General features: G+C 40.5%; 1 protein-coding gene across 2 annotated transcripts in view; it reads left to right on the top strand.

Moving 5' to 3' along the window:
* Positions 1 to 1,401: 1,401 nt before the first annotated feature.
* Positions 1,402 to 18,007, top strand: part of LOC139480083 (QRFP-like peptide receptor) — a 36,594-nt gene continuing 19,988 nt past the window's right edge. For both annotated transcript variants that reach the window (XM_071263090.1, XM_071263091.1), the window contains exon 1: positions 1,402 to 2,043. In XM_071263090.1, the coding sequence (XP_071119191.1) occupies positions 1,690 to 2,043 (354 nt within the window). In that variant the 5' untranslated portion in view covers positions 1,402 to 1,689. The remainder of the gene's footprint in view (positions 2,044 to 18,007) is intronic.

Genomic DNA, 18,007 nt, shown 5'->3' with positions numbered 1-18,007 from the left:
ACTATGGTAAAGTCAAGCAATTGAGCAAGCACATTATTATGTGTGACGATCCCTCAACCATCTCATGTCTGTGAAGCCCTTCACCTCAAACCTCTGTGTGTGAAGACCATCCCCTCAACTACCCCATGTTTGTAAAGACCCTTCCCTCAACATTATGTGTATTAAGACCCTCCCCTCAACGCTCTGTGTGTGAAGACCTTACCCCATCACTCTCGTGTGAGGACCTGCCCCCAACGCTCCCATGTCTGTGAAGACCCTCCCCTGAAACTCCGTGTGTGAAGACCCTTCCACCAACACTCTCATATGTCTGTGAAGACCCTTCCCTCAATTCTATCATGCCTATAAAGACCCTCCCCCAACACTCTCATATGTCTGTGAAGACCCTTCCCTCAATTCTATCATGCCTATAAAGAACCTCCCTGAAAACTTTCATGTCTGTGAAGACCCTTCCCTCAACCATCTCATGTTTGTGAAGATTCTCCTTTCAGCTCTATCATGTCTGTGAAGATCCTCCTCTCAGCTCTATCATGTCTGTGAAGATTCTCCTCTCAGCTCTATCATGTCTGTGAAGATCCTCCTCTCAGCTCTATCATGTCTGTGAAGATCTTCCTCTCAGCTCTATCATGTCTGTGAAGATCCTCCTCTCAGCTCTATCATGTCTGTGAAGATCCTCCTCTCAGCTCTATCATGTCTGTGAAGATTCTCCTCTCAGCTCTATCATGTCTGTAAAGATCCTCCTCTCAGCTCTATCATGTCTGTGAAGATCTTCCTCTCAGCTCTATCATGTCTGTGAAGATCCTCCTCTCAGCTCTATCATGTCTGTGAAGATCCTCCTCTCAGCTCTATCATGTCTGTGAAGATCCTCCTCTCAGCTCTATCATGTCTGTGAAGATCCTCTCCTGGTTTCATCTTGCATGACACAATGACCAAATAAATATCAGTTAATTACTGTATTTTAAATTGTAAAAATCGGAAAGGTTATAAAATCATAACTTAAAATATCATCAAAACAGATTTAAATGAATACATGTGAATACACCAGACTATTGAGACGCGGTTGCTTAATGCTCAGTGCCTCCAAGAGCTCATAGACATAACAATTCTTACAGTAGAGGGGGATGCCTGGATCAAACAATACAAACGAACATATGAAATGTCATCAAACTATAAAAAATCGGAAATTCGTGTAATGAACTATAAATGTGAACGCGCAGCCTGAAGGTAGGGCTTTAATTCTAAGCTTAAGTTGCCTCCTGCTGCTCGTTGATCACTGACTGTCTCATCGCCGCGACGTCGAGAGTGTTGCGCGTGTTGCACCGCTCCTCCACTCGTCCGCCTCTGTCCACTGTAGACATACGGAGTCGCTGATAGTTAAACAAGTCCGTGTAAGAGAGGAGGGCCAACTTTTATCGGAGTGTTATCAAGGCGCGCTGGTCGATACACTGGACAACTGCTACATTTGCTGCCTGTTGCGGCAGCATGGAGATCTCCATATGGATTACCATGCCGCCCAGATTAGAAACGGAGAATGTCAAATATTTAATTTCCTCCTGGAAGTGATTCGTGATTGCATTACAACATAACGCGTGTGACGTTACGCCAGGACGACACGTTCCCATCTGGAGCGCTGCATCAGGCTTGAGGTCGTGTTCCGGCTGACAACGACAAACATGAAACAATGAATAACATATGGAAAAGTGGCCCAAATCTACATTCAAACGCACCTTTTACAAAATGACAACACTTTCGTTCATGACCTTCTACAACTCAACAACGTCGCACAACGTCGTTACTGAAGACGTGGAAAACGCCACCGATGAGTACTACTACAACTACGAAGATGCTGTGAACAATGTCCCCCTAGACGAGTTGGTGCCTAACGCCCTAGGGTACGGGCTGACCCTGTTGTTAGGTCTTGTGGGTAACACGCTGGTCATCGTGTCCGTGGCCAGGTACAGGCGGATGCAGAACGTCACCAACATATTCCTGCTGAGTCTGGCAACGGCGGACCTTCTCCTGGTGCTCATCTGTGTCCCTGTTAAGGTGAGTAGCTCATCAAGACACATGAATGATTTACGCCACTTAATTCTAACATATGGAAATGTAACGTAATATATTATTTTTATTAATTAACTTCTAATGCTGAATCAAGACTTAATATTTAATTTTAAAACGTTTGCCAGCTTGCACTTCGTCGGAATATATAAGGGTCAGTATGACGATAAGTCTTGAATGAAGACTTGACTCGTCATCAATGAATCTTAACGCGCATGTCAAAATCAATATATACATATATATATATATACATATCTTTGAAAGATCTTTGAGAGAGCAATGAAAGGAGGCTATTGTTGATGTTCAATAGAATGTATTTGCTTTATACAGTGTATCTCGCAGGGTTAACGTATTGCTTCTCAAGAACAATGAACCACCATGTCTTCTGTTATATGTGTTTATGATAATGTTCAGAAGAGATTGTGCTGGATATACTGCATGAACAAAAAGGGTACATTTTACTGACTGAACAAATTTTAATTTCCCGTTTGGTTAACGTGTGATAATAAACAATGAATGATAGCACCCGTTTAACTGCAAGTTGAAAGAGAGCAATTACATTCACACACCAATATGGACATGTCTCTGATCTGTGAGCCTTGCCCTGGTCATGATAGAGACAACCCTGCGATTACTCACAAGGAATTTATTTTATACATTTTCGCTCTCTTTTTAGGCTGATTTTGAAATAAATAAGTTGCAGGTGATTCCATAGCATTTGATTGGCTTACAAAAAATTAGTTTGCGCTTATGTTTCCATGAACCTAAAAGAAATAGGCCGCGCCCACAAACGGACCACTGTTTTCATTGAGGAAACAGTGGGCAGGGTTTTTGTTGCATTATGGCGCTGAACGATGTCGCTCGTATTTATGTCTACTTATTTATGTTAATGATTAAATTAGTAATCTGTGAAATTATCATTGCTGACGTATTTACATATTGAATTCAATTCTTAAATATTCAAAATTACTATAATGCAATGACCGTAAACAATATAAAATTACATGTTTTAAAACAAAAACATATGCAATCGCATGCACTGTGAACATATTTTTTTTCTTTGATGAGAGCCATATGTGTGTGTGTGCACTTGTTTATGCCCCATTCACAGCGTGCCGCGTGCACAGGAGTCGTGTTTACACATGCCATAGTTAAGGCATTGAAGGGGGATTATTTATAGGCAGGAAACATGATTTTATCCAAATGACACATTAAGGGAATCTTAACAGTAAACCATGGGCCACTGTTGTTGCCAGATCATGTTTTACTGGGGATATTGCAGCATCGTAGCCTACGTTATACATAACGTCATGATGGATATTGCAGCATCTTAGCCTACGTTATACATAACGTCATGATGGATATATTTTAGCATCGTAGCCTACGTTTTACATAACGTCATGATGGGTATTGCAGCATCGTAGCCTACGTTATACATAACGTCATGATGGATATTGCAGCATCGTGGCCTACGCTATACAAAACGTCATGATGGATACTGCAGCATTGTAGCCTACGTTATACATAACGTCATGATGGATATTGCAGCATCGTGGCCTACGTTATACATAACGTCATGATGGATATTGCAGCATCTTAGCCTACGTTATACATAACGTAATGATGGGTATTGCAGCAACGTAGCCTACGCTATACATAACGTCATGATGGGTATTGCAGCATCGTAGCCTATGCTATACATAATGTCATGATGGGTATTGCAGCATCGTAGCCTACGCTATACATAACGTCATGATGGATATTGCAACATCGTGGCCTACGCTATACATAACGTCATGATGGATATTGCAGCATCGTTGCCTACTCTATACATAACGATATGATGGATATTGCAGCATTGTAGCCTACGCTATACATAACGTCATGATGGATATTGCAACATCGTAGCCTACGCTATACATAACGTCATGATTGATATTGCAACATCGTAGCCTACGCTATACATAACGTCATGATGGATATTGCAGCATCGTGGCCTACGTTATACATAACGTCATGATGGATATTGCAGCATCGTTGCCTACGCTATACATAACGTCATGATGGGTATTGCAGCATCGTGGCCTACGCTATACATAACGTCATGATGGATATTGCAGCATCGTAGCCTACGCTATACATAACGTCATGATGGATATTGCAGCATCGTGGCCTACGTTATACATAACGTCATGATGGATATTGCAGCATCGTAGCCTACGGTATACATAACGTCATGATGGGTATTGTAGCATAGTGGCCTACGCTATACATAACGTCATGATGGGTATTGCAGCATCGTAGCCTATGCTATACATAACGTCATGATGGATATTGCAGCATCGCCTTACAAGACGCCCACCTCGGTTAACTCGGCTTCTTCCGTTCCCTACATCAAGCACAGTGACTGGTGAATAATTTTAAAAGGAGTCCAACTCAAGGCTAGAAAGATCGGGCAAGTCTAGATTGCCCCAGCTCTCCTGAAATTAATCCATTTGGAATATATTATTTACATCTTGTAGATATAGATATTAGATGAGCTAACTTATTTGGGACAAAGTGTTCAGTCCAGACTTCACTGTATTCCGTGTAACGCCTAATTTCACCGTATGTAGTTCGTACAACGGTCGGTTTTTAAGGCAGGTTATTCTGTGCTCAACTGAAATGAAGCGTAAACTTTTATTGGATAAAAGAAGCAAAGGATAACAAGAAGAATTCTATTAAGTTCAAGACTGGCTCCGGGTAAGGTTTTGTCATGTGATGGTCACGTGCACTAGACTAGTTCCTGCCAGTGTTTGTGGGGGTTCTATCTAAACAGAGAGAAGCCAAGTGACATGACATCATGGTTGACATTGAGGCACCGAAGCCAAGGCTATCCGCGCATTATGGCGCCGTTTCCACTCGATCTACCTTGAAAAATTAACTTTTACTCTGTGCGAGTTGATTGGAGTACATAATGTTTGTCCATCAGAGTATAAAGCTCCATACTCCAATCAACTCACAGAAAGTGAATGTAAAATCTTATAAATATTTGATTATTACTTTATACCTGGTACGTGTGACTTCAAGTTTACACTGACAGCAGCGCAACAAGCAGCTGCGCCGCGGAATACATTAGTTCCTCTAAAGGATAGGTACTATGATTGTACGTATGCTCAAATTGCTCTACAGCAGCATCTTTTGTAATTTGGTTACAGGAAACAGATTCAAATAATATCATCATTCGATGAGAACGGTATGTTAAGAACTACCTCAGTAAGTCAGTCACGGTAACAGTGCGCCGTAATACATTTACATCAAGGAACATGACGCCAAAATGACCGGCACAATCGACGGGACGGGCGAGGTTTCCGAAATTGTTAATGAACCTGTGGTGATTGCAGACAGATTCTTTATTATAGTCTCAGTCCGATGTACGCTGATATTGCATTATGATCACACCTTTGGATTAAAATACATGGGTCATTCCTCATGGAATTATGAGAGACTGTAGGACAAAGATATTATACAACCTATCCACAAATAATGTTATAACATGACTGGTAAACCATGTTTCCCCTTCGCTGTAGAATATAAAAGCAGATTTTGGCTAGATTGTTTTGCAGATATTCACTGGACATTATAAATCATAGTTGCTCTAGCTTCGTATATATATATTTTTAATGAACTGTTAAAGTAACAAGCATTTTGGAAAAGATTAAAACGTAAGTCATCGTAAATGGACTTCGTTTTCTATCACACTGTTATTGAATAAGAGGCATATATACGTTGATGGACAGGACGATTCTCATATCGCCCGGTTTCAATAAGAATGGGAGCAACACCGCACCTAAATTTAGCAAGAACCCTTCTAAACCTTCCATGCATTAAAGATTTTACGTAATTTTCCGCGCCACATTTCTACTTAAGTAAACCATATGTTCTGAGTTTACCAGTGCTGCTCAGTCTGACAAGAAACCCCCTGTCTATCAGGACATAATTTAAATACATAATTTACAATTGATTTCGGTAGACACACACGGATATTACACTTTTCACATATTTGATGATTTGAACAGAACTGCCGCACGTGATAGTTCAAGGTTTTTTTTCATTTTCCCGATTGGTGCTATTCTGCCCACGAAAATATAAACTTATTTGGTGTCATTCATATTTGTAAGTGACCCTCCAGTGACTAAGGACATTTTTCCACGGGGCAATATTCACCATATCAACATTTATAACATCATTGGATGTGTATTTACCAACGTCACGGGAAAATCTACAGGCTTGATTCTTAGCCTTATTAATAACTCTGTGTTCCTTGGTGCCTGGAATAGCAGCTACATATGTTCAAACTGGCAGAACCTGCGAATTATGTAACTTTGTAAAAACATTGTTAGGCATTGTTGTTCACTCTGAGCAATTAAAAGACCACATCCCTAGCTGTGATATTGTAATCTAAATGTTCTTGTAATACAAGGCCAAGGTATGTATTTCTATCAACTGTATTTAACACAGCATTGCCACAAGCAAATATTTGACACGGTCGGGGTGTAGCCTGAGTACGGAAGTGCATTACCTTAGATTTATCCCCATTAATTAATGGGGCATATCATTAATCACTGACCAGCTACTCATTCAGTCAAGCACCAGCTACTCATTCAGTCAAGCGACCGGTGAAGATCCGTGGTAGAATCGGTCTTCAACAACCAATGCATGCCGTAAAAGGCGACTTACGGTATCGGGTGGTCAGGCTTGCTGACTTGGTTCATCCATGTCATCGTCTCCCAATTGTGAGGATCGATGTTCATCATGTCAATCACTGGATTGTCTGGTCCAGACTCGATTGTTTACAGACCGCCGTCATATAGTTGGAATACTGCTGAGTGCGGCGTTAAACAACAAACAAATAAACAAATATTCAGCCAAGCAAGGTTTGGAGATCGACTCCGTTTCCGCCAAAACATCTACACCATCAGCATATAATTTAACGCATATGATTTCTCCGTTCACTCTTACGCCAATGTCTAATGCCTTGAGAGTAAGGGATTAGTTGTTTATAAGCAGGTTGAATAGGAGGGGCGACAAGAGGCATCCTTGTTTTGCACCACACTTGACCGAGACCAGTCTGTCGTAAAACCATTACGTCTTACAACTTGAAACATAAGTAGCGTGTAGCGCTTTCCACTTTTTCCCTCTAACCCCCCTTTCTCTTAGTCTGTGCCATAATATATGTCCAGCTACTTAATGATACGCTTTCGAAAAGTGGGACGGCTTTTTCTTCAACATAGTTTCTACGATTTTACAAGAAACAAAATAGTGTTATTATTCCTCAACGCTTCAATAGGAATATCACCGGGTCCCCTGGCTTTCCCGTTTTTGACCTTTGACATTGCAGAATACAAGTCATCACTTGTTATATCATCCTGATCGTATACAAGAAGTGGAGGTTCTACTGCAGATACATTTAACAACTGACTGTCTCTGTCATTTACACTCAATAAACTTTAAAGTGTGCAGAGGGATATTGCAGAGGCCGCTAATGAACACAGTCATTTTGTTCTGGAAAGCTAGGGTACAGTTGGAGAAGGTAGTGAGCGGCGCTAGTCCATACCTATGGAGGTTGTCTGTGTCATACAGGACGTCATGGCTGATATTGCCTCACCATTGTCTGTGTCATACATGGCGTCATGCCTGATATTGCCTCACCATTGTCTGTGTCATACATGGCGTCATGCCTGATATTGCCTGACCATTGTCTGTGTCATACATGGCGTCATGCCTGATATTGCCTCACCATTGTCTGTGTCATACATGCCTTCATGGCTGACATTGCCTCACCATTGTCTGTGTCATACATGGCGTCATGGCTGACATTGCCTCACCATTGTCTGTGTCATACATGGCGTCATGCCTGATATTGCCTCACCATTGCCTGTGTCATACATGGTGTCGTGGCTGACATTGCCTGACCATTGTCTGTATCATACATGGCGTCATGCCTGATATTGCCTCACCATTGTCTGTGTCATACATAGCGTTGTGGGTGACATTGCCTCACCATTGTCTGTGTCATACATGGCGTCATGACTGATATTGCAGCACCATTGTCTGTGTCATACATAGCGTTGTGGGTGACATTGCCTCACCATTGTCTGTGTCATACATGGCGTCATGCCTGATATTGCAGCACCATTGTCTGTGTCATACATGGCGTCATGCCTGATATTGCAGCACCATTGTCTGTGTCATACATGGCGTCATGCCTGATATTGCAGCACCATTGCCTGTGTCATACATGACGTCATGATGGACACATGCCGTTGCCTCTGCATACATGACCTTTGGCATCTCTTGTTGATCATCGACTAGTATAATGTTTCTCACTGAAGTGGTCGAGCGTGATGGATGATACACTTAATTAACGTCAGCGCTCCGTGTCTGTAATAGTTCGGTGAATGTTGGTTTGATGTGGACGAAGACACAGAGATAGCATTGATTCAGTGGGAGCTACCGAAAGGGCAGGTAACCGGAGATTACAGATGGATCGCTAGAGTATCACAACCACCAATGTAGCTCCAACTGGGCTTGCAAAGTAACATTATTTTGATGACGGCACCAATCCTTCATGTGAAGGGAACAATATTTCATGTTTTCTAACATTGTCTATCATCATTAAAACCTGATTCTAATAAACAGATGGCCTCATGGATGCGCCACACAGGAGAAGGTCTTTCAAAAAACCTTATCGTTCAATCAATATGGTATTTATAGCCTAAACACCAGTTTTGATAAATTATTAGATTGACAATTAAATGTCAGGGTAATAGAATACAGCGCGGTCATTTCTTAATCTAACTCCACTGCCTGGAGATAACGCCTTCTGATCGAAATGCCAAAGCGATTTACATTGTCATAACAAGAAAATGTTCTTGACAAATTACCTTAAAAGCTGCATTATTAGATCGACTTATTCCCGTTATGTCAGCACGGCCAGACTTAGAGCAATGTTTGCGCGATGTATTATTATACCACTGTGATGAAGTACGAGTGATCAAGATAGATATCGCAAGATATTTAACTCCTAACCACATCTTATGTTGAGAAAGGGCCCGTACCATTTAATTTCTGATGTAACTGTACTACACGTTGGGGTGAAGGGTATTTGGAATGAGTGAGTATGGTTTTACGGCGCTTTTAGCAATATTCCAGCAATATCACGACGGGGGACACCAGAAATGGGCTTCACGCATTGTACCCATATCGGGAATCGAACCCGGGTTTGACGAGCGAACGCTTTAACCACTAGGCTACCCGACCGCCCGAAGGGTATTTGGAAGTCAACACATGAAGGCATATTGAGATGGTAAAATCCTCTCGTCTCCTCTCCTCCCCTCTCCTCTCCTCTCCTCTCCTCTCCTCTCCTCTCCTCTCCTCTCCTCTCCTCTCCTCTCCTCTCCTCTGAGTTGGGCTTAACAGAATTCCAGTTATATCGCGGAGTGTCAGATTAATGTGGGAGGAAAGCCCGAAGTAATGCAGGTCTCAGGCGTTTACAACTTCGGTGAAACCCACGAGCACGGGTATGGTGCTGACAAACCCAGAAACGTAATTGGGGCGAACCGGGATTCGAACCAACAATCATAGGTTTCTGGCGTGCCCAAGGGACGAAACTCTGCAAAGCGAATCGCGGCGCCCTAGACGACTGGGCCACCTGTGCCCCCGAATCAGGTTAGTATTGAGTTAGTGTTAGTTAGTCAGTTAGTGTGTGTCAGTATTGAAACTACGTATTATTACATTGAGATATATAGCCTCCATGATGTATCCAGAGTGTGATCTTGTATATCTAACGAACTTAAACGTCTGATAGCATGATTACAGGCTTGTATAAAGGACATTGTATTTCGACTGAATTGTCTGTGTCACGTCCACGTTTTTGAGTTATTGAACTATGCAGCTGAGATAGACTACCTGAGGAGAACATCGGCAATGATACAAGATGCTGCTGGAATCAGGTTGCCAGCTTGTCAGCACAACTCATTACTGTGCATGTGGGCCGCCTGCTGGAAGTAGAGGTTGTTTAAGTTCCAAGCAGGTGCTACAAGATAATTCCTGTTTTCCCCGTGAACCTGCTGTTCGTGCACGATGCCGACGGTGAAAACTCACTTTGACTAGAACCATTTTTCTTTGATCTCTGGTACAGAGTGTGTTGGTAAGTACTCGGCCAACATGGTGCAATGTTTCAATTTATAAATCGTCCACTCAGAGCTGTTTTAGGGATAAAACATCTATTCACAAATATGTCACACGTGTGACAGAATGAAATCTGAAGCTTTGGTGTGACCACGATGTATGATAATAAACTGGCCGGTTATCGAATTTATAATTTCATTTCTTCTGGTGGCGATATTAGGAACATAGCTATATTTTCCAGGAATATATCAGTTGCCGTGACAAAACGACGACGACCGTTGCTCATTCTATCAACCACTAGTTTACCTGAAACATAGTCAGTTATTTACAGGTCACAGTTGTCCTGGAGCTGAATGTCATGTCTGACCAAAGCAGTCGGACATTTTACCACCGACATACATGGTCAGCAATTTAGGATTACTTTACAACCTGATATAAGGGTCTTCGAGGTAGGTATATACTTGTTTATGAAAATATGAAGCATAAGGTATGTGATCGAAGTATCACTAAAATATGTGACCTATTCATCAGTTATGGATGATCGTGGGTGCAGCTTAAAAGTCATGAATGTTTTTTTTGATAATTATGAATTTTAAAAATGTCACATGATCACAGAGCATGTATAATATTCAGCGAGAAAACGAAATCATCACGTTTTCTTTCAGCGGGATTTATCCCCGTTCCACTTGACGGATTTGTATCACAAATCAAATTATCTTAACGAGTAGCAGGACAAATGACATGAGCTCTTTATGAAAACAGAATTGGTTGCACGTTAATGGACATATTTGCAAAGGCATCAACATTATTTTAAGCATTATAGAATTCTCTTTTCGCTGCAAATAAGTACGCTAATGCTATGATGGTAGTGCTGTGGTCGAACTAATAAGATGACGGTTGACGGGAGTTGATGTACCTCTTGGAATTATCATCTTAAGCATCACACACGTCTTCATCCGTCAGTCTGCGCGATGGTTCGTTTCTGCCAAGTTCCGTTATTTCCACCAATTCTGGTTCCAATTACCGGAATTGGTGAGTGAAAACAGCGTTGGTGTGTCTTCACCACAGTGAAATGTGCCAGTTGAGGTGCACATGGTGAATGCATGTCGTTATCTCGCCCTATCGTGGACTAAATCCATTTCTCAGCAGCAGGCCCTTAAATATACCTCCCTCCGTCGTAACAACATGGAACATCTCCATACGGTTCAAGGCAAACATGCTGGCGATGCAGTCTCATTAAAACAGAACATGTTTCGCACTCGTTTTATCGGGTGGTAAAAATCGCCACATAATCCCTGTCTCACAACGTGCAGAGAGTGATGGCTATGTTACTTGTTTATCTAAGATGGTTTCTTGAAAACAAAGCAATTGCTCTCCTTGATAATACAGGTTACCCCACCACCCCCATCTTCATTGGGATTTTTTTAGGCAAACAAGATGCAAGGGGACACCTACTCAAATCGGGATATTTTGTTACTCCTACAACATTACTGCTGCCGACTTGGACAAACGAATGACAATACCACCTGGAGAGCATGATGTAACACCCCGTGACAATAACGTACCACCTGGAGGCCACTGAAGTCACTGCGTATTTGAGTTTGTGTTTTCACCAAATGCCATTGAGATGACATCACGAAACCATTCATATACATAGATATGTAGTATGCTATTCGTTGGAACCTTTCATTTCAATGAGCGATTTACAGTTTCGCCCACTGTAGCGTATACAATGTGTCTGTTATGCGGCAGAGATAATAAAAAAGAATCGTTCAATTACTCACATAATTCAGCCTTTGTCTTCATCGATTGTTCAAGGTAATACGGCACGGGCCGCATGTGTGCCTTTTTGTCAGATTACATAGTGAGACACAGTAATAATTGTATTTGATGTGACTCAAGATTAGTTATACATGTTATTTCTAAAAATTGATAAAATTCTGTTTACTGTTCTAACCGCCGTCCTTGATCTCACCACCAGAACTGTTAACTCCCAAAGCACTAAGTCTTCATGGCAATGTCAGCTGTTTATTCAGTGATTTCATCATATTGTTACATGACGGCATGGTGGTATGAATGAACAATTACAAAGGGCGAGTGCAGTAATAGTACTAGAAAATGTCACTGTACATGTTGGCTTCCTCAGCATCTCAGTATTACACTGCCAGGTTATAAATATCAAGTATATATCGCTCATCACCGTCAGTGAAAATGTCCATTTAACATGCTAATCTATGCATTATGCATTTTTTTTTACCGAGACAAGTCTTTAACCCATCTCGACAAACTGAAATTGGTTCCTCTATATGATGTTATTTCACTCAGTGTATAACATTACTTCAGTCAATATATAACATAATTTCACTCTGTCTATAATATTTTGTCACACAGTGTATAACATTATTTTATGCAGTATATAACATTATTTTACTTATTGTAAAACATTATTTGAGTTAGTATATATCATATAATTCAGGATATATCATTATTTTACTCATTGTATAACAATATATTACTTATTATATGACATGAGTTCAATCAATATATAACAATGTATAAGTCATTATGTAAAATTATATAACACTATTTCACATGATTTCATTCAGTTTGTGACATTTTATTCAGTACATAACATTTTTTCACCTAGTTTAAGACATTACTTAATTCAGTGAATAACTTCTTTGCACTCAGTTTATAACATTATTTCATTCAGTCCATAACATTATTTTACTTAATTATAACATATTTCATTGAGTATATAACATTATTTCACTCACATTTATACCATTATATAACTCATTATATAACATTATTTCACTGAGTATATAACATTATTTCATTCAGCACATAAACGGTGTCTAGCCGGGAGAGCCACATTTCAGAAATGGCTATTGCCGGTAAAGCCACATTTTCAGCTGAGTGCATTTCACCTATTCTAGCAGGTAATTAATTAATCCGATTACCGATACCTTTATATGAGTGTCCCACATTTAAATTACTAAGCGTGGTGTTCTTTAGAGATACCTTTAAATGAGTGTCCCACATTTAAATTACAAAGCGTGGTGATGAAAGAAGGTCTGGTGATGGACTATAAGGAAGATGAGGAGGTGAAGAAGCTGGTGAGAAGAGCTGCTGCCCTCCTTCTAGTACCTCGTGACAAAGTGGATGATGTGTGGCTTGATGCCATTGCTGACTCTCCTGCTGGCCCTAAAGTGACTGCCTTCATGGACTACGTGACAACCAGTTCATGGAGGGGTCTTCATGCCAGAGATTTGGAACCATTTCGAAAACCAAGGCCACCGTACCAACAATCACCTGGAAGGGTGGCACACCAGTGGTCAGAACCTTCACGAAGAAAGAAGTACAAGGCAATCGATGAACTATTGCGTTCCCTGAAGATCCAGCTCCTGAACCAACGCCTGAGTGAGATGGAATATGCTGACCACGTGGGCGACCTCCTTCATCTGCAGTAATGCCATTAAATCCATTATGATATTCATATGCTATTCATATTCATCAGTGTAAAGTTTTGATGAATATGTTATCCTTGTTGAATAAAAAATGAGAAAACAAGACTTGTTTTGTTATATACGGTAACCTGTTAGAATCACAAAGCACGTTTTGACAGCATAGCCGCGAGAGCCACATTATACAATCACGCAACCATAACCATTGCCGCGAGAGCCACATCAATTTGGGCTATCTATTTTCGAAATGTGGCTTTGCCGGCCTGTAACCACATAAACATATTGCACTTGGTATATAACGTTACTTCACTCAGTACATGTATATGACATTATTTCACTCAGTAAATAACACTATTTTACTCGGTATATAGCATTAGTTCACTCAATATACAACATGTTTCATTATGTTTACATAACAGTACTCAGAGATAAACGATTAGTAGAGCAATGTGTATATTTCGATATCTCTTCACAACTTTCAAATCAACATTATTCGTAAAAGGTCATTGTTAAATATACCTCATACAGAATCTATATGTGAAGAATGTGAAATTCATTTACTAGAGGATGAATACCATGTCTTTTCTTGTATGTAAGAAATATACATACATATATATGTACATATTGAAAAAATACTTTTTTTACCTCATTACAGAAATACTATAAAGGTAATATTACGTTTGTAAATGTAATATTTATGTAAATTATTTAAATATTCATGCCAACTGCAATCAGTACTTTTTCCGTTTCGAAATGACCCAATCATGCAATCGGCAAGACATTGTATATGTATTTATATATTTTTCATTGTGTCTGTTTCTTGATTATTCGTCGAGTGTTTGTGTTGACAGGTGGTTTCAGCAGAGGACTAGTCTGATAACATGTAGGAGGTCGCGGGTGGGTGAGTTTGATGGGGTGGGGTGCAGTGGAGTGTGCGCTCGCGCGCGTTTGTGAGTGTTTTAAGTGGGAAACTTTCAATGTTTGTTAAATGCAGTCGTTTGCTCACGTGGTCACGCGAGCTTCACTCCGTCAGCTCGATCACAATAAGGCACTCAGTAGTGTATCAGTGTGTGTTTGTATGGTGGGGACTCTGCCACGCCTTAACGTCACTAGTATCACCAACAGTCCAGCGAAGTTAATACCCACTTTGAAGTACATCACTACTTCCGTGAAAGCAACAAACACTCCTACATGTCCCTCAAAGGGTTCCTTTTATGTCATGACTAATGTCTTCTCACTTGCCAGAGGAAACGGTTCTATGTTTACGTTTTCTCACAGTGTCATTTAACTAACAGTACCAATGTAAGCAGAAGACGACTCGCCCTGAAGATAGAGGTTCCCCACACGTCAGGAAATACTCTCAGTTTGGTCAATCCATTGACAGGTATGCAGCGGAAATCCGTTCAGTGAGTGAGTGAATGTTATTGTGTGCCGCAGCCCGCACTCTTCCATCTTCATCAAACGACATGTAACCAGTGTTTGACAGCATGACTAGCCAGCTTATACCACAACCATGGGGCAGTGGCAACCTGTCCAAACCTGTCTAGAGACATAAATTCAATCTTTATGTATATTTCTGTAATCCATTATTTATTTGTCAGATTATTGTATCGTTTCAAAACGTCGATGTATTCCACTGAGTAATTAATTTACACTTCTGGAATGAAAACATTCCACAATAAACAAATTCTTCTCATCGTCATAGGTGCGGATAAAGTGCATTTGCATGAAACCGTATATGGCTGCACTTAATTGAATATTAATGAAGCAGAACGTCGAGCTGATCCTACAGAACAAGTTAAGCCAGTCATCTGGGTTATCGAAAGATTATCAAGGACGTTTGATGGAACGAATGCGCTTGATTTAGTGATCCCAGACGCAGTAATAAGACTGCTCGACAGAGTTAAGTTTTCTCATTAAATTAAATAGCTCCAAACATGGTACGATGTTTGCAACCAACTTCTTTTAAACTGACTTTATGGTTAAGTAAGATGGTGAGGTGCAGTAGCCGATACGGTGCGATGTTCTCTAGTTCAGCGTGAAGAACTGTGTTAAACGTGACGCATGTATTTCGGCCACAAGAACTTTGAAGTAAACAGTAAATAGCATGTGTGTGCGTGACACACCTCTAAGTACAGTTTGTAAGTGTTCAGTATTACACTCTAACAACAATGTATTTTGTGCATGTGAGTGACATGATACGTTTGGTGTATAGTTACAGGGCCAAATGGCTTTCAGCAATATCACGACGGGTGACAGCAGAAATGGGCTTCACACGCTGTACCCGGAAATCGAACCCGGGTCCTCGGCGTGACGAGCGAACGCTAAAACCACAAGGAAACCCACCTCCCAGTACCACATTAAGATTAAAAGTGCGATTTGACTGAAATTATCATTGGGAAAAGCAAATGGCTCTCACTCAGGGTACAACGATTAGATGTTTTTCACGTTTTTCCTGAGATCATGGTTTGAGTCATGTTTCATGATCATATTTCAAAGTTGTCTTTCTGAATGTCTCGTTTCAAACAATAATAGACAGCTGTCTGCGTTTGGAGATGTTTCGAGCAAATTTGAAATCCTGCGAGCAACGAAACCCACCTTTATCCCATTATTCGTTACAAAGCACACAGCTGACTGTTATTACGTTCAAAGCTACATTGTATGTACATGTATTTCATATCATGGCGACTCTATATAGCATTATGCACAAACAGGTCATTTGAACTACGAGGGTTGATTGATATGGTCTAAACCTCACATAGATGGAATTACGGAAAAGTGAAATCTCTGGTGTCATAGAGATATAGCCACATAAACCTGAGTCAACTGAGCAAATTGTTTCACTGTGACAAGTCAGTAAAATAAGCAGAAGTCTGTGACCTTTGGGAAAGTTTACAAACTCGAGGAACTTGCTGTGATCAAGTAACAAATCATTTTTATTTGACAAAAAATGAGTTTTAAGCTGGCATACATTTGAGCAATTGATAAGCTGCATTAGTATAGACCTATGCAGTTTATTGGAACAGGCTTGATGGTGTGTACACTATGGTATAACTTTTAACAAAGTTTTAAACAGACCGTAATACAATGACAATGACACAACACACTGTTTGTGTCTGATTGTGCCGATTAGTGGTATTGTGTTTCGCCGTTCATATTCAACAAACTACACAACACTCATTTAACGTTTAGGTCTTTGAAAGGCATTTTCAAGTGATACACATAAGAGAGAATATATGGATGTCAACTTCTTTATTATTCTTATAATAAAGAAGGTGACATCCATATATTCTCTTCCTCATTTAATTTTGCCATTATCAAAGACTTTGCCCTTCTTAGGATGTGTTCAATGCGAAGAATGAAAAAAGACCAACGTGTTTTAAACATTGCCATTATTATTTTTTTTGTTTAACACCGCACTCAGCGATATTCAAGCCCTTATGACTGCGGTCTGTAAATAATCGATCCTGGACCAGACAATCCGGTGATTGACATCATGAGCATCGATATATGCAATTGGAATACGATGACATGCATCATCAACCAAGTAAGTGAGCCTGACCACCCGTTAGTCGCCTCTTACGACAAGTGTTGGTTGCTGAAGACCAATGCTAACCCGGATCTTCACGGGTAAACACCCAATGTACTCAAGGTGTTTCAGATTTCGAATATTTCTTCAAAACGTTAGGCAGATCAAAAGCACTCTTTTACATATATTCTCATTGTCATTTTTCTATTTCCTGTCTAAAGGTAGCCATTAATTCGAGAATGCCCGAGAATGAAAAATAAGAATTATAAACACGATGGATTTACTTCCTACTTCTCGTCAGTTATCATTAAATACGATATGAACAATTGCAGAAATAAACAACAGTATCAGCTTCTTCCTTCACGATTACCCCGTCTATTACCGACGGCCAATTGGTGCCATTGAGGAATGTTATCATCCGCTGACGTCATATATGTTTGTCAAAGACATGACTGCGCGGGAACGTTCTCAAACGTAGTCACTTGACAAGCCGTCAAACATCATTGAATAGTTGTTTAGGAAAATTAATGTTTGAAAACCCGGCACAGATTATTGCAATAACTACTCGCAGGACCAAACTTTCTTGTTACGAATGTTTTTTCAGAGCTTAAGTGCACCAACTAACAAGTTAAATCAACATGTTGCAGCTTAAGTACTTCCACCATCTGTCGAAATGTCACACATAATGTGACGCGAGAGCCTGTGGGGTGAGTTAAAAAGGGAAGCGTTAAAGGCTCATTTCCCTTACACCAGAGATCATACACAGACATGGCTGCTGCTGACA

The sequence above is a fragment of the Haliotis cracherodii genome, unplaced genomic scaffold (assembly GCF_022045235.1).
Source record: "Haliotis cracherodii isolate W230 unplaced genomic scaffold, xgHalCrac1.p SCAF_4, whole genome shotgun sequence".
NCBI classification, from domain to species: Eukaryota; Metazoa; Mollusca; class Gastropoda; order Lepetellida; family Haliotidae; genus Haliotis; species Haliotis cracherodii.
The sequence above is the reverse complement of the archived record's forward strand: the minus strand, read 5'-3'. Positions and strand labels throughout refer to the sequence as shown.